The sequence below is a fragment of the Marmota flaviventris genome, chromosome 5 (assembly GCF_047511675.1).
Source record: "Marmota flaviventris isolate mMarFla1 chromosome 5, mMarFla1.hap1, whole genome shotgun sequence".
Taxonomy (NCBI): Eukaryota; Metazoa; Chordata; class Mammalia; order Rodentia; family Sciuridae; genus Marmota; species Marmota flaviventris.
The window spans coordinates 100,794,409-100,819,995 of record NC_092502.1 but is presented as its reverse complement, the minus strand read 5'-3'; the positions used below and the strand labels follow the sequence as shown (position 1 = coordinate 100,819,995).

Genomic DNA, 25,587 nt, shown 5'->3' with positions numbered 1-25,587 from the left:
ATGGCAGGAAACCACAAACACATATCCATACTAACGTTGAATGTTAATGGTCTCAACTCCCCAACTAAAAGACACGGATTAGCAGAATGGATCAAAAAACAAGATCCAACAGTATGCTATTTACAAGAGACTCATCTTATAAGCAAAGACATCCACAGGTAAAAGGAAGGCAAAAAATATTTCATGCATACAGACCACTAAAACAAGCCAGAGGAGCTATTCTTACCTGACAAAGCCGATTTCAAGCAAATATTAATCTGAAAAGACAAAGAATGCAACTACAACCTAGAAAGGGAATTATCCAACAAGAAGAGATAATGATCTTACACAATGCCCCACAAGTTAATACACCCAATTAAATTTTCAAAAACTTTTTAAATAAAATAAAACCTCCATGAAACTGAATAAATCCCACATAGAATCCAACACAATAATACTGGGTAATTTCAACACACCCTTACTACCAACAGACATGCCATCAAAATACAAAATTAATAAAGATATCTCCAACCTAAATAATACTCTAAATCAAATGGACCTAATATATTTTTATATTATTCCATCCCAAAACTGTTGAATTCATGTTCTTCTCAGCTGCACATGGAACTTTTTCTAAAATATATCATATTCTAGGCCACAAAACAAGTCTTAGCAATTATTTTTTAAAAATCAACATAATTCCATGTATCTTATCAGATCATAATGGACTAATGCTACAAATTCGCAGCTTTGTGGTAGAGCACTTGTCTAGCATGTGTGAGACACTGGGTTTGATTCTCAGGACTGTGTATAAATAAACAAATGTTTAAAAAGAACCATCAAAAACTTTTAAAAAGGAAAATAATAGAAACTACATAAACACATGGAGATTGAATAATATTCTCTTAAATGAAGGGTGTATCAAAAAAGAAATGAGAAAGAAATTCTTAGAAATAAATAAGAACAGAGATATAACATAGCAAAATTCTTGGGACACTATGAAAGAAGTTCTAACAGGCAAATTTATAGCACTGAATGCCTATATTAAAAAATTAGAGAGATCCCAAATAAATAAGATTATGTTCTACCTGAAGGCCTTAGAAAAAGAACAAATTCCAAAATCAGTAGAATATAGGAAATAATTAAGATCAGAGCCAAAATCAATGAAATTGAGAATAAAAAATCAATACATAGGATAAATGTAACAAAGAGTTGGTTCATTGAAAATATAAATAAGGTGGACATACCTTTAATCAAACTAACCAAAAGAAAAGAGAGTGAAGACCCAAATCAACAAGAACAGAGGTGAAAAAGGAAATATCACCACAGACCCTTCTGAAATCCAAAGGATTATCAGAATCTATTTTGAAATCTATATTCCAATAAACTGGAAAATCTGGAAGACACTAACAAATTTCTAAGCCCATATGACCTGCTCAAATTGAATTATAAAGATACAGAAAGCCCAAACAGACCAATATCAAATAATGAGATTGAAATAGCAATTAAAAGCCTCCTGAAAGAGAAAAGCCCAGAAACAGATGGATTCTTAGCTGAGTTCTACCAAACTTTTACAGAAGAACTAGCACCAGTCTTTCTAAAATTATTTCATGAAATTGAAAGGGAAGGAACACTCCCAAATATATTATATGAAGTAAAACCAGAGAAAGATGCAATTTCTTTCCTCAGTATTCAAGAATTTTCATTGTAAAGCTCTTTATCTCCTTAGTTAAATTTCCAAGTATTAAAATTTTTTGAGGTTATTGTAATGGGATGGTTTTTCTGATTTCTTCCTCAGCTGAATCAACCGTTGGAGTATAGGAAAACTATTGATTTATGGGAGTTGATCTTGTATCCTGCTACTTTGCTAAACTCATAACTCTAGAAGTCTTCTGGTATAGTTTTTTTGAGTTTTCTAGATATAGTGTCAACAAACAAAGATAGTTTGTCTTTTTCTTTTCCTATTTGTATCCCTTTGATTTCCTTTTCTTGCCAAATCACTTTGGATACAAATAGGAAAAGAAATTGAAGAAAACCTTAAAATATGGAAACACATCCCATGTTCCTAGATAGACAGAGTCAATATTATAAAAATGACCATACTCCCAAAAGAATATACAGATTCAATTCAATCAAAATACCAATAACATTCTTCACAGAATTAGCAAAAATGATTCTTAAATTCATTTGGAAGAATAAGAAACCCAGAAGAGCCAAAGCAATACTAAGCAAGAAAAGCAAAGCAGGAGGCTTCACAATACCTGATCTGAAATTATACTAAAGAACACTAGTAAAAACAAAATCAAAAACACCACAGTATTGGCATAAAAATAGACATAATGACCAATGCAACATAGAAGACACAGAGACAAATCCGCATACCAAAAGCCATCTGATATTTGACAAGCATGCCAAAAATATATTTTGGAGAAAAGACAATCTTTTTAACAAATGGTGCTAGGATAACTGGATAGAGTAGAAAATGAAACTAGATCCTTATCTCTCAACTTTCACAAAATTCAAATCAAAATGTATCAAAGATTTAGGAATTAGACCAGAAGTCTTACAACATAGAAGAAAACATAAGGTTAATGCTTTATCATATAGGTGCTGGCACCGAGTGCCTTAACAAGACCCCCAAAGTACAAAAAACAAAACCAAGAATCAATATGTGAGATACCATCAAACTAAAAAGCTTCTGTATGGCAGAGGAAATAATTAAGAGCATGGAGAGAGATCCTACAGAATGGGAGAAAATCTTGGCCAGATACTCCTCCAATTGGAGATTAACACCCAGAATATATGAAGAATTCAAAAACCTTAATATAAAAAAAAACCCTGATCAATAAATAGGCAAAAGAACTAAGTAGAAACTTCTCAAAAGAAGAAACACAAACAGCCAACAAACATATGAAAAAAATGTTCAACATCTTTAGCAATCAGGGAAATTCAAACTGAAAACACATTAAGATTTTCTCTTACTCCAGTCAGAATAGCAATGATCAAGAATACAAACAATAATAAATGCAGGTGATGTTGTGGGGGAAAAGGTATACTTATACATTGTTAGCAGGACTGCAGACTAGTTCAACCACTCTGGAAGGCACTATGAAGAATCCTCAAAAAACTAGAAATAGAACCACCATATGACCCATTTATCCCACTCCTTGATATTTTCCCAAAATATCTAAAATTGGAGTGCTACCATGATGACAGCAACTCAAAATTTATTGCAGCACAATTCACAACAGATAATTTACGGAATCAACTCAGGTACCCATCAGTAGATGAATGGATTAAAAAACTGTGATTGATATATATATATATATATATATATATATATATATATATATATATATATACACACACACACACATATATATATATATACATATATATATATATATATATATATAAATAAATACTGTGAGATACACACACACACACACAAAATGAAGTTCTACTCAGCCATAAAGAAGAATGAAATTATGGCATCTGCTAGTAAAAGGATAGAAATGGAGAATATCATGCTAAGTGAAATAAGCCAAAGTCCAAAACTCAAAGGTCAAATGTTTGCTCTCTTATGCAGAAGCTAGAGTAAAATAAAAGAAAGGGGGAGCACAGGATTGTATAACATAAAGATATAGGGAAAATCCGTAACGCAGAAGGAGATCAAGAGACAGACTTGGTGGCACATGCCTGTAAACCCAATGGCTTGGAAGGCTAAGGCAGGAGGATCATGAGTTCAAAGACAGGCTCAGCAACAGAAAGGCACTAAGCAACTCAATGAGACTCTGTCTCTAAATAAAATACAAAGCAGGGTTGGGGATGTGGCTCAGTGGCTGAATGCCCCTGAGTTCAATCCCCTGAACCCCACACCCCGCCCCCCCCCCAAAAAAAAGAGAAAGAGAGACAAAGTGCAGGGATAGATAAGGGGAGGCAATGCAGAATGAATTCTTTAAAAGTCATGTTATGTGAGCTGGGGTTGTAGCTCAGTGGTAGGATCCTCAGCAATATATATATCTGTAAAGGTATCGTGTCCACCTACAACTAAATTTTTTTTTTAAATCATGTTATGTGCATATGTAAATATATCACAGAGAACTTCACCTTTATACATAGGTGGAAAGAACCAACCAAACATAAATCAAGAGACAAGTGAAAGGAAGTGTAGCAGAGTAGAGGAAGGAATACGGGAGAGGGGAAGGAGAACGGGAAGGAAAAGTGGAAGGGATAAGGGAGGATTATAAATTGTGATCAAATTCCATGCATTTATGAGTTTGTAGAGATGAACCCAAACACTAAGTATAACTATAAAATTCTAATAAAATAAAGAATTAGAAGTAACATATGTAATGTACTTTGGCATATTATGTGCCTACCACATAACAAAACTCAATATCCTCATCATCCCTCATTATAATATAGTTTGAAGAAAATGTATCAGTGTGAGAAAGTTTAAATTCAAAGCTGAAAAAAGTAAAGGAGAAGAGAAAGATTAAAAAGTCGTCAAAATGAGATTATCAAAATATTTTTAAAGCAATGAACTATTATCTATGCAAAATAAAAGCAAATAAAAACCACATTTTCCAAAATTGTGAAAAATGACAAAATAAGATTGTTAAAACTAGAGGTATGGTGGTTTTTTAAGCAAATTTTCTTTCTTGATTATTGGTTGTCATGCAAGGTGGCTAGGCTAATGAGTGGCATAGAAATGGCATTTGGGGATACTAAAAATCCTTATATATAATCTACAAAGACTATATTACACATATTGATAACTGAGCATTCACTGTATAATATATAACAATCAATTTTTTCAAATAATTGTTAAAAGTATATTTTTCATTCATTTATATAAGAAATCAAAATGCAATACAAAAAATATATAAAACATACCTCTGATAAAAATGTTTGGGCCGATTTCTGAGCTCCTACATGGAGCAGATATTCATATACATAGAGTGCTAACCTGGAAAATGAATAAAACATTTATTGAGAAGAGAAATATGTAAAATTCATTCTTTAAATAATGAACATCTTTCCATTCCACAGCAAAAATATTTTATATACTGCCACAGCAAAAATATTTTATATGCTAACAGTGAAAGAAAATAAATCCTTCCTGTACAATTTTAATGGGAATTTATACATTTATGTTCAGAAAGAATTTAAACTAATTAAAACAGCAAAAAATGAAAAAGACAAATATATATTTTGGAGTAAAGAAATATCTAAATATGGATTTTTCTCTTTAATCATCTCACTTATCAAAACCTTACTGCTCATTCTATACTTAATAATTTATAGATAAACATTAATAAGCTCTTAAAGTAAAATTCTTTTATTGGTAAAACAAATAAATTAAGTTATTTCACTTTTCCAACAACTTATTTCCTTCCATCTTTACAGTAAATACTAATGTAAACCCTAGTTGTGTGCAGAACCATATGCCAAAATTTGTGTTGAATTTCCACTTTTTTAGCAACCTCTCCTTATTGTTCAGGTTTGATTGTTAGATCAATTAATTTTTTAGTCTATAACACATTCAAATTCATTAAAAAACTACAGCATTATGTAAACTTCAAAAATAACATCATATTAAGTGTGTGGGCATTTACGGCTTAAAGGTTAATACAAAATTACATATAAATTTATTGCTCAAATATATAATATTGAGTGTGTAGTATACACTTAACACTACTCTTACTATCTTGTGGATTCAGTGTTTTTAAGCTACACCATGTGGCTCAATTTCAGTTGAGCTGTTAAAATATTATTCATAAACCCAAATTAGTCTGAGGCAGTATTTTTAATGATATCTTGGACGGATGCCCAGATAGCTCACAACAGTTCAGTTTCTGCTACACTATATTTACCAATATTGGGTTGGGTTTACAGTAAACAATACAATGTAACAATAACCACAATTCTGTATACTGCACCACTTCTCTTGCCAAGCAAATTTTTGATTGTTAAAGATTGATGGCATTTGCAAAAGTGATAATGTTCTTCATTTTCATGACAACATATCATGCATCTGTTACACAAAGAAACCCAGTGCAAAATAAAGTGCTCTGTCCATGTAATTCTTTCCTCATTCATTTTCCCATTTCTTTTCAAATTCAATAACATTTCCTAGATCAGTACTTCTCAACTTTTTTTCCCTACCCTAACACATATGATATGGTTTTTGCTGTTTTCAGAAGCTGTGTCTCCCAGTGGAAGTGACTCAACCTCAGAGTGCATCAGAAAGGAGACAAGAATCTGAATGCCCCTGTAGTTTCAAACAAATATTTCTGCTGGTAATTCTTGGCACACATTCTTCAGATATATACCACACACCTGCCTCTCCACTAACCATTCCCACCCTATCATCCTATTCACTGACCATCATGGCAAATTTTACTGGGAAAGAAAAAATTGTAAAATCTTCCTGACTAGACTGTAAAGCCTCAAAATTGCCTGCCAGTGGCAGTGCTGCCCTACTGCCCAAGTGAGAAGAAACAACTTCAAGTAATTCCTTGCAGTTTGCAAAGCCTTGGGCCCAGAAACTAATCAATGGTTTACACTACAATAGGGGTCTATGTTAGAAACAAAACAATAAGGTTGTTCCACCAAGTTTGGGAATTTGAAAGTAAGAGACAGAACGAAGCATGATCACCATAATGGGACTTGGGAAAGAGGACGGACATCAGAACAATTAAGGCATAGCACAATTATTGCTGTGTCCTTTCAATAAACCCCATTACTTAAAGTCAAGTGAGTTACTTCTTACTTCTTTATAATTTGTAATCTCTTCCTTATGATAGTAAAGGCACTAATAAATTTCTTCTATTTTTCCTATTTAAAAAACAAAAATAATATCTAATTACAAGCAAAAAATATGGATTTTTCTCTTTAATCATGTCACTTATCAAAACCTTACTGCTCGTATACTTAATAATTTATAAACATTAATAAGCTCTTTTATTGGTAAAACAAATGAATTAAGTAATTTCACTTTTCCAACAATTACAAATACAATTACAAGCAATAATCCCCACTTTCTTCCTCTCTGGATCTAGGCAGTGAGTCTTAAAGAGAAAAAAAAAAAATGTATTGGAAAAGGCTCAGAATCAATAGGGGAAAGGGTTTCAAATAACATGAGACTCTGAAGCACCTTTCCTGGGTGTATGCCCACTCTGTTACCTTAGAATCTATACTGTGGTAGCTCATCATTGCAGACAGGGTGATGGAATGGAACCAGGCTAAGAAAATCTATCTATAATGCCACCTCATCTATCTATGTTTTGCAAGCTCCTCTGAACAAGATTAATGCTTCTAGATAGTTAGGACCTATCTTCCAAAAAGAGTGGCAGGAAACAATGCATGGGTGAACACCTAATTAACTCTACTGCTGTGATGACTCCATAACATAACCAGCAATTCTCCGGTATTTTAATTATCAACTCTGTGCACAGAATTTCCCATACTTATCCCTTTCACTTTATCCTCTGTCCCAAGTTCCAAATCTGCTTCTCCAAATTACTGTGTGAAGTTTCTAACAAGATGTTTCTCTCTTAAAATTGACCATGTCCAAAATTAAATTCACTTTCTTTATGTTTTTATGGTACCTATGTTTACTTAGGCAAAATACATTTTCTCTGAATCTCAGTTTCCTCATTTGTCAAATGGAAAGAATAACACTTTCCTTGTATTGCTAAAAGAATTAGTACATTAAATAATAACAATTATAATTTCAGTTATCCTACATCCAATAATGTATTACAAAGTGATGTAATGATTTCTAATGCCACAATTTCTCCCACATTCAACATTCCTTTCTGTCCCACTTCCTGCTCCTGAGGAACTCCACACAGCAATAGCAAGAGCTATCAGCTTCAGCTACAAATGCTATGTACTTATATTAGCTCCCCACAACAAAAATCCTGAAGTCACCAGAAATTAGAATGTCCAGAAAGTTCTATAAGAAAAACCCTGAAGTAAAAGATACTATTTGAACACAAATGATTTCAGGAAAATGGAAAGTGACATTTTTCCATCCATGCAGTTAAATCAAAGCATGCTCCCTTATCCAGTGACATAAGATCACCAAACGTAAGAAGGTAACATTTTATTTGGATTCAATTTCTACTAAAAAGGGAAAAATTTTAGATAAATATTGAATTTACTGATATTTAAATAGTATATACTTTTGAATTAATATTTCTTTTTCCTTTTTATGATCTTTAGAAATTGAAGTACTTTTGATAAAGTATAGCTAGTCAATCTAATAGCTTATAATATAATCTAAATACATAGAAAAATTAACAATCATATGGTGAGAGTTGATAGCAAAAAACAGACCCAGATCATCATCATCTTATCCTCTTTCTCCTCCTCCTCCTCCTCCATGATTGTCACCACCACCACCACCATATTACACTTACTAAAGAAAAGGTATATCTGATTCATGAGTCATACATCTTCAAATTATCTTCATTTCATTCTATTTTGAACTGCATATCAGTGATTGAGTTATCAAAATCATGGACAAAAATTTGAGAAAGAAAAAAAACAAAGACAGAAATACAAAGTATATCATCTGATATAACTCAATAACTTCTTTATTCCCTGGTCACCACAGGTGCCTAAGCTTTAAAGGTAGATATTAAAATGAGAAGAACATAGAGAGGAGCCAAAAGGGAAGTCCACTGGGAGCTTCCTCTAAGTAATAATTACATTTGACTTATGCAAGTTATATACACTAAACTTACTATCTTTCAATTACTCACACATGCACTCACAACTACATAGTACACAGAATGGAAAATCAACAATGATAAAATACCACAATTCAAATTCTATCAATTTCCAGTCAAACAGAGCCAATCTCCTTCAACTAGTCTTCAGTAATTCCAAATCTATAATTTTGATTTATAATTTAAAATTGAATAATTTAAAATCTACAGTCTAACCTTGTGATCTATTAAAAGAAGAATGGGGAAATCCCACTTAATTTTATGTGACACATGACTGTAACAAAAATGAGATTTGTTATATTTTAAATTTACAATTAAAAGAGGATTAGAGATGCATGAAAAATTTTTTTAAATGTCAAACATTAAACAGCTGACTGCCCCTTCAAAAATCATATAAAATTAACACCAGCCTGCGTGGGACCCAGGCTCACAGTAGGCCCAGTCCACTCCTCCACCAGCTGGGCAGATACCTGCCAGATCCTAGCCTCTTGTGCAGGATTGCCGCTTCCAACCAGCAGGCTACTCTAGGCCAAGCCCACAGGCCCACATCCACCCATGCCAACTTGCACAGGACCCAGGTCCAGGGAAGCAGTAGAATACATTGAGCGACAACAGCAGGGTCTGGAAACCCAACATCAAGGTGAGGTACAAACAATCTGCACAGGTAGTACAAGAATATAGGGAAAAACTGTAATATCTCAGATCCACAATGCAAGAAAGGAAGACACATAGACAACATGAAAAAACAAAGGAGGAAAGTGCCCCAAAACCAGGACACTATAATAACAGAATCCATGAACAGTGAAGTTGATGAAATGTCAGAGGAGTTCAGAAGGTTCATAATTAAAATGACCTGTGAATGACCTAAATGAGCAAATACAGGCAAAAATTGATCACTCCAACAAAGAGAAAAAAAGAGCAAATAGAGGTTGCAAAAGATTACTTCAAGAGAGAGATAGAGACTCTGAAAAACAAACAGTGAGATATCCTTGAAATGAAGGACACAATAAATCAAATTAAGAACTCAATAGAAAGCATAACCAACAGACTAGATCACTTGGAAGAAAGAACGTCAGATAATGAAGACAAAGTATACAATATGGAAAATAAGTTGGTCACACCGTGAAGACAGTAGGAAACCATGAACAGAACATCCAAAAATTATGGGACAGCATCAAAAGACCAAATCTAAGAGTTATTGGGGTAGAGGAAAGCACAGAGTTTCAAACCAAAGGAATGCTCTCATCAATGAGATAATATCAGAAAATTTCCCAAGCATGAAGAACAATTGGAAAACCAAATACAAGAGGCTTACAGGACACCAGATGTACAAAATTACAACAGATCTACACCAAGGCACATTAGAATGAAACTGCCTACCATACAGAATAAGGATAGAATCTTAAAAGCCACAAGAGAGAGGAATCAGATCACATATAGGGGGAGACCAATTCGTATCTCAGGAGATTTTTCAACCCAGATCCTCAAAGCCAGGAGACCTTGGAACAACATATACCTAGCTCTGAAAGAAAATGAATCCCAACAAGAATCTTATATCCAGCAAAACTAAGCTTTAGATTTCATGATGACATGAAAACCTTCCATGATAAACAAAAATTAAAAGAATTTACAACTAGAAAGCCTGTACTACAGAACATCCTCAGCAAAATATTCCAAGAAGAGGAAATGAAAATCAGCAGAGGGGGGTATTACACTAAAGGAAAATCTGATCAGAGGAGAAACCAAGTCACATTAAATACCAAAAATAAACAAAAAGGGCTAGGAATAAAAATCATGTCACAATAATAACCCTGAATGTTAATGACCTAAACTCACCAATCAAAAGACATAGACTAGCAGATTGGATCAAAAAAAAGACCCAACAATATGCTGTCTCCAAGAGACTCATCTCAGGAAAAGACATCCACAGACTGAAGGTGAAGGGTTGGGAAAAATCATACCAATCACATGGACTACAGAAGCAAGCAGGGGTTGCCGTCCTCATATCAAATAAAGTAGACTTCAAACTAAAGTCAGTCAAGAAGGATGCTACATAATGCTCAAGGGAACCATATAACAACAAGACTTAACAATTATAAATATATATGCCCCAAATAATGAAGCATCTATGTTTATCAAACAAACTTCTCAAGTTCAAGAGTCAAACAGACCATAACACAATAATTTTGAGTAACTTTAACACACCTCTTTAATCACTAGATAGATCTTTCAAACAAAAGCTGAACAAAGAAACTACAGAACTCAATAATACAATCAATAACTTAGACTTAACTGACATATATAGAATATTTCATCTTTCAGCAAAAGAATACACGTTCTTCTCAGCAGCACATGGATCCTTCTCTAAAACAGACAATATACTACGCCACAAAGCAACTCTCAGAAAATACAAAAAAGTAGAGATACTACCTTGCATTCTATCAGATCATAATGGACTGAAATTAGAAATCAATGATAAAATAAAAAATAAAATCCACTCCAACACCTGGAGACTAAATAATGTTACTGAATGAACAATGGGTTGAAGAAGACATCAAAGAGGAGATTTTAAAAATTTTAGAGGTGAATGAGAACACAGATACAACATATGAAATCTCTGGGACACTATAAAAGCAGTTCTAAGAGGAAAGTTCATTGCATGGAGTTCATTACTTAAAAGAAAAAAAAGTCAACAAATAAATTACTTAACATTACATCTCAAAGCCCTAGAAAAAGAAGAACAAATCAATACCTAAAGCAGCAGAAGACAGGAAATGATTAAAATCAGAGATGAAATTGAAACAAAAGAAATAATTTTTAAAATTGACAGAATAAAAAGGTGGTTCTTTGAAAAAATAAATAAAATTGACAAACCCTTAGCCATGCTAATGAAGAACAGGAGAGCAAAAACTCAAATCACTAACATACATGATGAAAAAGTAAATATCACAATAGACTCTACAGAAATACAGAAGATAACTAGAAATTATTTTGAAAACTTGTACTCCAATAAAATAGAAAATATCAAAGGTATCAACAAATTTCTAGAGTCATAACTTGCCCAAATCGAATCAGGACGATATACACAATTTAAACAGATCAATTTCAAGTGATGAAATAGCAGATGCCATCAAAAGTCTACCAACCAAGAAAAATCCCAGGTCTGGATGGATCCACAGCCAAGTTCTACAAGACCTTTAAAGAAGAACTAATACCAATACTCTTCAATTTATTTCAGGAAATAGAAAAAGAGGCAGCAGTTCCAAACTCATTTTATGAGGCCAATATCACCCCGATTCCAAAACCAGGCAAAGACACATTAAAAAAATAAAACTTCAGACCAATATCTCTAATGAACATAGATGCAAAAATTCTCAATAAAATTCTGGCAAATCAAATACAAAAACATATCAAAAAGATCATGTACCACCACAATCAAGTGGGATTCATCCCAGGGACATGAGGTTGCTTCAACATACAGAAATCAATAAATATAATTCATCACATTAATAGACTTAAAGATAAGAATCATATGATCAGAGCTGGGGATGTGGCTCAAGCGGTAGCGTGCTTGCCTAGCATGCGTGGGGCGCTAGGTTCGATCCTCAGCACCACATAAAAATAAAATAAAGATGTTGTGTCCACCAAAAACTAAAAAATAAATATTAAAAAATTCTCTCTCTTTAAAAAAAAAGAATCATATGATCATCTCAGTAGATGCAGAAAAAGCATTTGACAATATACAGCACCCCTTTATGCTCAAAACACTAGAAAAAATAGGGATAACAGGAACATATCTCAACAACATAAAGGCTATCTATGCTAAACCCCAGGCCAACATCATTCTAAATGAGAAAAATTGAAGGCAACCCCTATCTTTCACCATGCACAAAACTCAACTCAAAATGGATCAAGGGCTTAGGAATAAAACCAGAGACCCTGTGTCTAATAGAAGATAAAGTAGGCCCTAATCCTTCATCACATGAGATTAGACCCCAACTTCCTTAATAAGACTCCTGTAGCGCAAGAATTAAAATCAAGTATCCATAAATGGGATGGACTCAAACTGAAAAGTTTCTTCTCAGCAAAAGAAACAATCAGTAAGGTAAAAAGAGAGCCTACATCTTGGGAGCAAATATTTACCCCTCACACATCAGATAGAGCACTAATCTCTAGGGTATATAAAGAACTTGAAAAGCTAAGCACCAAAACAACAAATAACCCAATCAACAAATAGGCCAAGGACCTGAACAGATACTTCTCAGAAGATGATATACAATCAATCAACAAATATATGAAAAAATGTTCATCATCACTAGCAATTAGAGAAATGCAAATCAAAACCACTCTAGGATTTCATCTCACTCCAGTCAGAATGGCAACTATTATGAAGATAAACAACAATAAGTGTTGTCGAGGATGTGAGGAAAAAGGTACACTCACTCATACACTTCTGGTGGACTGCAAATTGGTATAGCCAATATGGAAAGCAGTATGGAGATTTCTTGGAAAATTGGGAATGGAACTTCCATTTGACCCAGGTATCCCTCTCCTTGGTCTATACCCAAAGGACTTAAAAACAGCATATACAGGAACACAGCCACTTCAATATTTATAGCAGCACAATTCACAATAGCTAAACTGTGGAACCAACCTAGATACCCTTCAATAGATGAATGGATTTTTTTTTAATGTGGCATATGTACACAATGGAATATTACTCATCAATAAAAGAGAATAAAATCATGGCATTTGCAGGTAAATGGATGGAGTTAGAGAAGACAATGCTAAGTGAAGTTAGCCAATCCCAAATAACCAAATGGTGAATGTTTTCTTTGACATAAGGAGGCTGATTCATAGTGGGATAGGGAGCGGGAGCATGGGAGTAATATACAAACTCTAGATAGGGCAGAGGGGTGGGAGGGGAAGGGAGGGGGCATGGGGTTATAAATGATGGTGGAATGTGGCAATCATTATGATCCAAATTACATGTATGAAGATACAAATTGGTGTGAATATACTTTGTATACAACCAGAAAAATTAATAAATAAAACAACTTGGCTTTTTTACGTCTAAAAAAAAATCAAATAAAATTAGAAAGCAATAAAGGACTGAGTAAATGGAATATGCAATTAAAAGGATGACAAAAGGCTAATATGCTAAATATTATTTATACACACATACACACATATATATACACATATTTATGTATATATATATAAAGTATATAAAATGACATGTCAGAATATAATGACATTAATTTTAAAATAATGAACAAGGTATACAAATGAAAAGTCAAATAAGAATGGTTACATACAGCCAATAAGCAATGCTAAGGAAGAATATTTGATCACCTAGTCATAAGAAATATTTCAAAACTTCACTAATGAATGTACCAGAGATTTTAAAACATTAAATAGGCATTCAGCGCCTATAAGGGCAAAATATGGAAATGTAAATGATGCAGTTTTTCAGGAAAATAACATGGCAAGGTGAGAAGATAAATTAGTAAGTAAAAAAGTGTAGAACAGGGTTAGTGTATATGCCCAGCTACATTACACATATATTCTTCCAGAGATATTTATACATACACAACACAAGTACCAGAGCCAAGTCACTACCATGCCTCTCACCTTTGTGGGACTATTTGAATTAAAATAGTATATTTTACTACAAGACTTTTTTTTTTAACCAGGGACTGGAGGCCTAGGATAAGAGGGAGATTTTGTTATAATATAACTTGTTTTTTATTTATTTCCCGTGTTTACATAACCCATTTAAAAAGAAATAAACAAACTAATTTTTAAAATAAATAAATCTTTTATATTCTTTAACCAAATAATTTTTATTCTGAAATATTATTCTAAATAATTAATCTGAAATCCAAACTATTCATAATGATGCTTGTGGAAAAATCACAGCAGTAAAAAACTGGCAACCTAAATATCTGATAATGGAGGAATTAAATAGTGATAAGTGTGTGTAATGTTACATTAAAAATTTAATCAAGAAATGTTCAAACCATTATTAAAATTAATAAGTACCAAATACATACAATGTGTATACAGAAGGAAATATGATTTACTGCTACTGGTAAAACATTAATAAAAATAAGAAGTGAGAGATGAAATTCAACTAGGAGAGATGGGTCAGAAACTATGTAAAACTAGTATGGCCTACTTAAGAGTAAGGGAAGACATCCCCATACCTCCCACAGAAGGCCTGAGGCAACTCTTATTATAGCACTGTCCTCTAACAGTCATAATGGTAGTTTTATGACCCCAGTAAAAGATTAAACTTTGTGCCACTCACAATAACAAAAATCGAAGGTATGTGTCTACATAAAAATGTTAAACCCAACAGATTCTCTGTAAATATTTTTTCCCCAGTGTGTTTTGGTCAGGAATTGTTTTTGAAAGAGGACAGCATTTAGAATTTTTTTTGGCAACTTTAGTTTTTTTGTTTGTTTGTTTGTTTTTTTAATGACAATTGTATTTAATTATGGCATACAACATGATGTTTTGACACATGTATAAATTTTTGAATGGCTGGATCAAGCTGATTAACATTCCCATTCTCTCATTTATTTATTAATTGGTAGTGAAAACACATAAAATCTACTCTCTTAACAATTTTCAAGTATGTAATACATTGTTATTAACTACAGTCACATATTGTATAATAGGTCTCCTGAATTTATTCCTCCTACCCAAATTTTTCTATCCTTTGACCAATATCTCCCAATTATCTTCACTCCCAGTCCCTGGTAATCAGTAGTCTATTCTCTGAGTTTGACTTTTTTAGATTCCACATATAGTGAGATCATGTGGTATATATTTTTCTCTACCTGGCTTATTTTACTTAACATAAGGTCCTCCAGATCATCCATGTTACTATCAATGACAGGATTTCCTTTTTTAAGGCTAAAGAGTACTCCATGTATTCTACATTTTCTTTATCCATTTCTCTACTGATGTACTTAATTGCCTCCATATGTAGGCCATTGTGAATAATGCTGCAATTAACATAGAAATGCATATATCTCTTTAATACACTGATTTCATTTCCTATGGATATATGCCCAGGGGTAGAATTGCTAGATCATATGGTAATTCTTTCTGTAGTTTTTTGAGGAACCTTCATACTGTTTTCATAATAGCTGTACTATCAACAGTGTACAAGTTCCTTTTTCCCTACATCCTTACCAATGCTTATCTTTTTTTCTTTTCTTTCTTTCTTTTTTTTTTTTTTTTTTTGGTACCAAGGATTGAGCTCAGGGGCTCTCAACCACTGAGCCACATCTCAGCCCTATTTTGTATTTTATTTAGAGACAGGGTCTCAAAGAGTTGCTTAGTGCCTCTCTTTTGCTGAGGCTGGCTTTGAACTTGTGATCCTCCTTCCTTAGCCTCCCAAGCTGTGGGATTTCAGGTGTGCACTCCCACATTCTGCTTCTCTTTTTCTTTTTTATAATAGCCATTCTAACAGATGTGAGGTGGCACCTCATTTGGGGCTGCTGTTGTTTCATTTTATTTCCTTTTAAAAATTATTTTAATTTTTTGTGGTACTAAGGATTAAATTCAGGGCTTTGTATATGCTAGATAAGCACTCTACCACTAAGCTCAATTGACAGTACCCCCACCGTACCCCATTCCCATTTTATAAAATTTTGGGGTGGGGGTCTAGCAATGTGGCTCTGTGGTAGAATGCTTGCTTGGCATGCCCAAGGCCCCAGGTTCAATTCCCAGCACATAAGAAAAAAAAAATTGAGATAGGGTCTTGCTAAAGTGCCCAGGCTGACCTCAAATTTATAATCCTCCTGCCTCAGCTAGGATTACAGATATGTGCCACCATATCCAGCTTCAGTGTTTATTTGAGACAAGTTCTCACTAAATTGCTGAATCTGGCCTCAAACTTGTGATTCTCCTTTCTCAGCCTCCCAAGTCATTGGGATTATAGGCATGTACCAATGTGCCCTTCATTGTGATTTTAATTTGCATTCCTCTCATAGTTAGTTATGCTGAGTATTTTTTAATGTACCTGTGGGTAATTCATATGCATTGTTTTCAGAAATATACAACCATGTCATTTGTTTATTTTTTAATCAGGTTGTTGTTTTGCTCTTGAATTGAGTTCCTTGCGTATTTTTAATGTTAAACCTTTAGAAGATGTTTGATTTTCAAATATTTTATCCAATTCCGTAGGTTATTTCTTCACTCTGTGTTGTTTCCTTTGCAAAAGATTTTTAGTTGTCTAGTTTCTAGTTGCCTGTGTTTTGGGGCCACATTCATAAAAGCATGGCTAAAACCTATGTCATGAAGATTCCCTCCTATGTTTTCTTCAAGTAGTTCTGTTTCAGGTGTTACATTTAAAGTCTATGATTTTGAGTTCATTTTTGTAAATTCATTCTCTTGCATGTAGATATCCAATTTTCTCAGCAACATTTATTGAAGAGGCTGCTTTTTCCTATTGTGTGTTCTTGGCATCTCTGTTGAAAATCAGTTGAACATAAATGTGTGGATTTATTTCTGGGTTCTCTATTATGTTCCAGTGGTCTAAGTGTCTGTTTTTAATGCCATCTATGCCATGATGTTTTGATTACTATAGCTGTATAGTATATTTTGAAGTCAGATAAGATGATGCTTCCAACTGTTCTTTTGCTCAAAATTGCTTTGAGTATTCAGGATCTTCTGTGATTCCATATAAACTTTAGAATTTTTTTTCTTTTCCTGTGAAAATTTCATTGGAATTTTGATATGAATTACATTGAATTTGTAGATTTGCTTTGGGTAGTTTGGATATGTTAACAACATTAATTCTTCCGATCTCCCACACATAAATAAAGGTAAATACTGCTTATAGTTCAGAGCTAATTCTTCTCTCTTTCATTTATGTATATCAGTATGTATGTATTCATATAATTCAGCTATATTTTGGCTAGGGATATAGTCCAGTGAGAGCACTTTCCTAACATGCATACATCTGTGTGCCACCAAACACACACACACACACACACACACACACACACACATATGCATAAAGATATGTATGTCTGTATACATGGAAAAATGGTCTAATATTTAAAATCCATGAACATAGAATATCATCCCATTATTTATGTCTTTTTTCAATTTTTTTCATTGTTTTACAATTAAAAACCCAAAGGTTGTAGGCTACATAAAAATATTAAACCTCTTATATATTTTATTTTTGTCAGTTTATTGTCTAAATTAGTCTTGATCAGTTTTGTGGTTTTTCTTTTTTTCCGTTTCAATGAGGGGAAGACATTGAGATATTATTTATCTTTAAATATTAAAATGACCTATGTGAAACAAAAATGTTAAGCCTTTATAAATAAGTGGATAAAAACAATAACAAGTGTTGGGGTTGTAGGTCAGTGGTAGCATGCTTATCTAGCACATGTGAGGCAATGGGTTCGATCCCCAGCACCACATAAAAATAAATAAATAAAACAATGGTATTGTGTAAATCTACAACTTCAAAAATTTTTTTTAAAAAAGACAATAATAGGGGCTGGTGTTGTGGCTCAGTGGTAGAGCACTTGCCTAGCATGTGCAAGGCGCTGGGTTTGAGCCTCAGCACCACATAAAAATAAATAAATAAAATAAAGGTATTGTATCCAAAAGAACTAAAAAAAAATTAAAAAATAAAAAGGACAATAACAAACATCACAACCAATTTTACAAAACAGAAAATGTTAAACAGCACTGGTAATCAGAGAAATACATTTTAAAGCAATATTGGAATTCAAATTCCCGCTTAAATATATAACATGCAATGAAATGGATACTCAAACAACACTGATTACAATTAACTAGTACAATTTCTTATATAATTACTTTGTCAATAAACAAATCAAGACCTTTCAAAAAGTTCACATATTCTGACTCAACAATTCCATTACCAGGCATCTAACCTAAATAAATTATTCTACATGCAGAGAAAAGCACAAGGATTTTTTTTAAAGCAAAGAATATGTAGAACAATACAAGTAAATAAAAATGAAATTGGTTGAATTTACAATCAATATTATGCATTAATCTTCATGTTTATAAATATAAGTGTGAATATAAATATATTCATTCAAAGAGCCAGGCACAGTGGTACACAGCTATAATCCCAGTGAATCAGGAAGCCAAGGCAGAAGGATAAGAAGTTCAGGCCAGCATGGGCAACTTAGTGAAACCCTGTCTTAAAATAAAAAATTAAAAGGACTGGGGATTTGGCTCAGTGGTAAAGCACCCCTAGTAACTATCTATTCATCTAAAACTTCAGTGATGACAATCCCTAGTAACCCCCCTTTCCCCTTCAAAAAACAGCCTAATTACGGCAAATACTCAACTCTCAATTATCTTGATTTTACAGCCTTGGAAAGGGCACAGACCTTATTTCACTGAATTCTTTCTACAATTAAGTACCTAATTTGACTTGAAATTTCTTCCTCTGAACAAAATTATAGCAAATAAGGAACTATATAAGCAAGACACAAAAATAGAAGTTTTCTGAGACAGTATTGCTAATTTCTAAATGAGTCTACCAAATCACACATAAATAAAAAGTAAATACTGCCTATAGTTCAAAGCTAATTTCTAAATTTCTACATACATATATGTGTGTATATAATTACATAAAATAATCACAAAAGTCAGTTAATAAAAAACAGTCTAATTTTTAAAATCTTAAATTACAAAACAGTTAAAGTGGATATGACTTTACATCATAGAAAAGATTTATAACACTATGAACACAAGTCATCAAGAATCTCCTTTATATTATGCACACTAGTTATAATAACATGATTCAATAATTAAATGATTTTTCAGGAAAATATACAAGATGTGCCATTTGTAGATTCCATTTAATTATGCCTCAGTATTCTTTTGAGATGGAGTTTTGCACTATGAATAAATACCATTAGGTAAGTGCCTATGTACTGAAAAGTCCAACTACCAACAACTGGCCATATCTATCAACAGAACCATATAATATCTTATACCTATTCTTCATTTAGGTCTTGTGAAGGCCTATTTAAAAACCTGTCTTTGGGCTGGGGATGTGGCTAAAGTGGTAGTGCGCTCGCCTGGCATGCGTGCGGCCCAGGTTCGATCCTCAGCACCACATACAAACAAAGATGTTGTGTCCTCTGAAAACTGAAAAAATAAATATTGAAATTCTCTCTCTCTCTCTCTCTCTCTCTCTCTCTAAAATAAATAAATAATAAATAAATAAAAACCTGTCTTTTTTAATCTATTCTTTTAATATTCCAAAATGATGCAGTGTTGAAAGCAAGAGTGAGTAGCCATTTAATATGGGAAAACATCCATCCATCTAAAATTTCAGTAATGACAAATGATTTTGTTTGTACTTTACCATCTTTTGTTTAGTAAGGAAAAAGCAAATGATTCAAATAAATAGAAATTTGCACATCAATGATTCAATTATTTTTTTGGAGGGGGTGCCTAATAACTATATATACAAAGGTAGAAAAGAGGTAGGGTAGAATAATAGCCTCAAAAAACAGCTGTTTTAATTTCTTTTGAACTTAAACTCCTCAATCACTTTAACTGTCTGATTTCTATTTCTCTCCATCTCTAGCACCTGAAAAAATAGGTATGGAATAAATATATTTAAATGAATGAATAACTCTTAGCAGACATAAGGGACTTATAGAATCTTTGGGTACTTCCATTAAAGCATGCAAGACAGAAGTATATGATTTCCTCTTAGATACCTATTTTAGCATAGCATCATCCATCCCCTTGGAAGCCTTAAAATTTGGCTTCTCACTAAATTTCTATACTGTTCCACAATATGGAAGTTGCCAAAACAATTTCTTCACACTAATTCCTAACCCCTATACACAAATAATAATTTTTGAAAAAGATATAAATTAATTATGTAGGGTAAATTTTAATAATTATGTAGGGTAAATTTTAGGTGTTTTATTTGCTTTTTTCTTTTAGTTATACATAACATTAGGATTCATTTTGGAATAATTATAAAGGTATGTAATATAATATTCTCACTCCTTGTGCTTCCCTTTTCTCTCCCCCTATTCCCTTCCCTCACCTGATCTTTCTGCTCTTTTCTTAGGTATATTTTTAATTAGTGCCTTGTGGAAATACATAAAGATGAGATTCACTGTGGTATATGTACATAGGAAAGTTAGGTTAGATTCATTCCACTGTTCTTTCTTTATCCCATCCTTCTTCCCTCCCCCTCAATTCCCTTCTGTACTTCACTAAACCTTCCCCTGCTTTGATAGAACACACACACACATACACACACACCACTGCTTTTCTTTTCTTTTTAATAAAAAGATCCTCAAAAGGCATTAGCCTCCCTCTCCTTATTTCCTCTTAAAAGGAAATAAAGCAAAGAAAGAAAATAAACTTTAAAAGGATGGTAGAGAGCTAAGGGAGGGATATTTTGAAAGGATGGCTTACCTATTGCCATTTAGCATTGATAAATAATAGGTATCCAAAATCTTGTATCTGAATTCCACTTCCCATCTTTCAACTGTAAACCCAGTACTTGTGACAAGAGAAGCCTCAGATATAGAGAATTTAGAGCAGATTAGATCGCCTAAGGATCTTACAAGACATGTTGGATGTAACAAAGAGACCTCTCTCATTCCTGAGGCACTGTACAATTCTAATGTTGAGTGACACATATCAGTGACCACATGTGACTCCTAGGTGATAAAATGCCAATAGTTAGCTGGATCACAGTAGCAAGGAGCATTTGGCAGCCACTGAGAGGCTACTCATGGGACTGTAAGCAGTTATTAGCAGTGAAACTAGATCAGCCTGATCAAATGTTTAACAGCACTTACAACCTGGTGTTAAGGAGGTGTGAAAAATTAGAAATCTGTTTCTAACATTGTCTTTGTAAAGTTCCTCGTCATTAACAGTTAGGCTAAGAAAACAGACTCAGAGTGTCAAAAACCATATATAAAACCACACAATAATACTAATACACAGCCTTTATTTTACTTGCAACATCTATTTCTTTATAGTTCCATATCAGTTTTAAAGAAATAGACAACATATGCATCTAGATATTGAGAATGCTAAATTGAACATTAACAATTTAGAACAAGAGAATTATATCAGTTAATGTAGGAACATCAATGAAAAATTAGATGAATTGATGGACATGAAAAAATTGTTTTGCTGATATTTCATTGATGTTTGTCATATAAACAAGTAATGCTGGGAGTAGGAGTCTGGAATTAAATGATTTGGTGTACCCAGAAATAGAAACACTTGCCTCATGCAGACAGGTAAATTCAAAGTTATAGTGTTTACTCTCAATCTCAGAAAACTGAAAAGTGCAAGGATATAAAAATGAGAATTAACTTAAAGAAAAATTTTATCAACAGTTTGTAGGAATACAGTTATTCACAGAATTTAATAAAAATATTCCATACAATCTTCAAGCTAAGTTTGTATACATTGGAAATCCTATACTGAGTTCACTTAATAATAGTACTTACACAATTCAAACTGAAGATTTACACTTTTCATTCAGGCTCCCACTGCCTAGGGAATCTTGATACACACAGTCTAAGTCACAGTTTACTTTCTGTGTTATCCTCAGAGGGCAGATCACCCTTTATATTCATCCAAACACTAGTAGAGTCATTACACTTTTTCACAAACCTTGGATATCCTCCCATACTCTTTTGCAATATTATAACATCAAAATGAACACCAGACACCAGATTTCCACTTACACCATGGAGGAGTAAGTGGGACCCTACTTGCCTTCCTGCTAAGACTGGTATAATATACAAAATAACTGATTTTAGACACTCAACAATAGGCAGTGCAGGCCTGTAATACCTGAGAAAAAGGGAACAAACTAGGTTAAACCCAATCTTAGCTTTCTGCCTAGCTTTCTGCCTCAAGGCACATTCCAGAACACAGTTCAGGGAGGGAAAAACCCAAAATCAGAAGAGCAGTCTCTTGAGTTGGGATCAAGATAATCATATCTGGAGGCAGCTGGGCTTTGTGGGGCAGAATACCAGGAAGGAAGAAGCTATACAGAAAGAAAGCTCCAACAATCTGCACAGGGGTCCTTTTACACACATGTTGAATGAAACTCCACCAGAACAGACAAAGAACAATTGCTCATACAGTGATGGGAAACCACTGAGGAGCCAGAGTAGAAACACTTCAATGAATACCAAGAGCATTCAGGAGAGACTCTTGGAGTCACATTTCAGAGGCTAAATAATCCTAAAGTAAAAGCTATTTAAATTCTCCCTCAAAATTGTGGGTAATTTCACCAGATGCTATGGCAAATGCCTGTAATTCCAGTGGTTTCAGAAGCCGAGGCAGGAGGATCCCAAGTTCAAAGCCAGCCTCAGCAATTTAGCAAAGTCCTAAGCAACTTAGCAAGCTCTATCTCTAAATAAAATATTTTTAAAAGGGAGGGGGTGGCGGGGGAGGGGGGTGGCAGGGGATGTGGTTCAGTGATTAAGTACCTCTGGGTTCAGTTCCCAGTACAAAAAAAAAAAAAAAAAAATTAAAAATAGTGGGTAATTTAACAACCCAAACCATGATTTTAACAATATGTATAAATGTAACCAGATTAATATGGCTGAAAGGTAGCTTTAAATAAAGATAAGTAATTCCTTGCCTCTCAAAAAGTAATAGCATAGTATAAAGTCAAAGATACTAAAATAACTTCTAGATAGGTGAAAGACCTGGTCAAATTACTAAAATTCTATACTGAACTGTTACCTCTTCAAGGAGAACATGAAGCACTAAGAAAAACCATTATCATGACAAAAAATTTTGTTATCATATTTTCATATTGCATATTTTTATCCTATGACATTCTGAAGAGTTCAGTTTTCTAACAGGTTCTTTTTTAATGAGGATGGACATACTTTAATTCATAAGTAAATAAACAATATGTATCATCTCAAAAAATAAAAATGTGGCAGATTAAAATTAAGAAGCATATTTTTATGTAAAAGAAGTAAGATCACTTTTTATTTTATTTATGGAATGATCTTTACATGAAGAAAATAAAGAAGCATATTTACTTAATTTGTTAAGAAGCCATCATTCCTTAAATGTCTTTCATCTCATCACCAAGGACATAAAACCCTAAAGGTTCGATCTTAAATTTTGAAATGAGATCAATAGAAGGAGAAATGGTTCACTTATTGAATTCAAGCAATGGCAATGTGTCCTAGATGAATTATTTTATCAAAGGATGCTTGTAGTTATATTTATAGCCAATGAGACGGACATAGCTTCCCCACCTGAGAGAATAATACCATAACTGGTAATAAATTACTTTTACCAAATTGAAAAACACATTTCCTTCCCACTTTATGCTGGGATAACACATGGATTTCAAGATTTAACTAAGATCAAACACTATTGATAGAAATTTCCTAAGAGCTAAATGAAAACCAATAAACACAATGCATCAATTCGTTACTATTCAATAAAACCAGGCTAAAGATAGAGGTCATACAGAGGTTGCAAGGAAAGAAAAACAGAGTCTTCAAATAAATTTTCATTTATTAATTTTACAACAGTATGAAAATTTCTTCATGCATTCCAACATTAATAGCAAAGATACAACCACTAAGCAAATAATCTTAAGTAGCTTAAAAATGATTAGGCTGTGAGATTTTTTACAGCTTAATTATTTTAACCCAAAGTAAATTTCCTTAAGGAAAAAAAAAAAACAAACTATGACGGTAAGGCTTAATTTTCACTTTTAAAATTAACCATGTCATATTTGGGTCCCAATTCATAAACATATTTCATAATATAAAATTTTTATTATTTTTAATCAAAATAACCAGTTGAATTACCATATAAGTGTCTTAACTTCATTGTATAATAGCACCTCTACAATAGGTAAATAAAGCACAAAACTTTATGAAAATCAATCAAATTATGTTAAATATTTTTATAGAAAATATTTATTATTGGGATACACATTTAAAAATAATATCTTTAATGAAGATTTTGTTAAACTTCACAGTGTATTTGTAAGAGTCCCACGATTTACACAAAAAATTTAAACACAGAAAAAGGAAGTGTTTTTGTAAATTGTTTCCCAAAGGAATAACTCTGAAAAGTCAAAAATGATCTTAAGAATTTTGAAACTTTTAAAATATGCATATACCTGTAGATACTACATCTATCTATAGTAAATTTTGAGGAAAGAATTTTACTAATAGAAAAAAAAGAAAATAAAAAGAAATAACCTGTATGCTCAAATCTATGAAAATAATTAAATTATGATTTAACATTACATATGTGTATGCATAAAATAAGAAAATATATAAAGTGTTACAAAGTAATTACAATGAACACAGACAACATCAAATGCTAGCAAGAATGTAGACTTTTTCATTCATTGCCCATAATTCAATATGGAACTGCACTTTGGAAGGCAGTCTGGCCACTTCCTTATCATAGAATCCAGCAATTTTGCTCCTTGAATTTACCCAAATAAATTAAAATTAATGTCCACAAAAAAAACATGTTGTTTAGAGCAGCTTTATTCATCACAACCAAAACTTGGAAGAAATTACATGATTTCCAATAGATGAAAGGAGAAATAAACTGTGGTACATTCAGGAAATGGAATATTATCCAGCACTAAAAAGACCAGGACAAGATATGGATGAAGCTTAAATGTATATTAGTAAATGAAAAAAGTCAATATGAAAAGGCTGAATGCTGTATGTCGCTAACTACATGACATTCTAGAAAAGACAAAATTATACATACAATAAAAAGATCAATGGTTGCCAGTAATTAGGAGGGAGGGAAAGTGAATAGGCAGAACACAATATTCTTAGGG

General features: G+C 33.0%; 1 protein-coding gene across 6 annotated transcripts in view; it reads right to left on the bottom strand.

Moving 5' to 3' along the window:
- Nucleotides 1-25,587, bottom strand: part of Ssbp2 (single stranded DNA binding protein 2) — a 333,116-nt gene that overhangs the window by 242,823 nt on the left and 64,706 nt on the right. For 5 of the 6 annotated variants that reach the window (XM_027927778.2, XM_027927775.2, XM_027927777.2 and 2 more), the window contains exon 2: nt 4,879-4,951. The exons of the other annotated variant lie outside the window; for it this stretch is intronic. In XM_027927778.2, the coding sequence (XP_027783579.1) occupies nt 4,879-4,951 (73 nt within the window). The remainder of the gene's footprint in view (nt 1-4,878; nt 4,952-25,587) is intronic. 6 annotated transcript variants of the gene reach the window in all.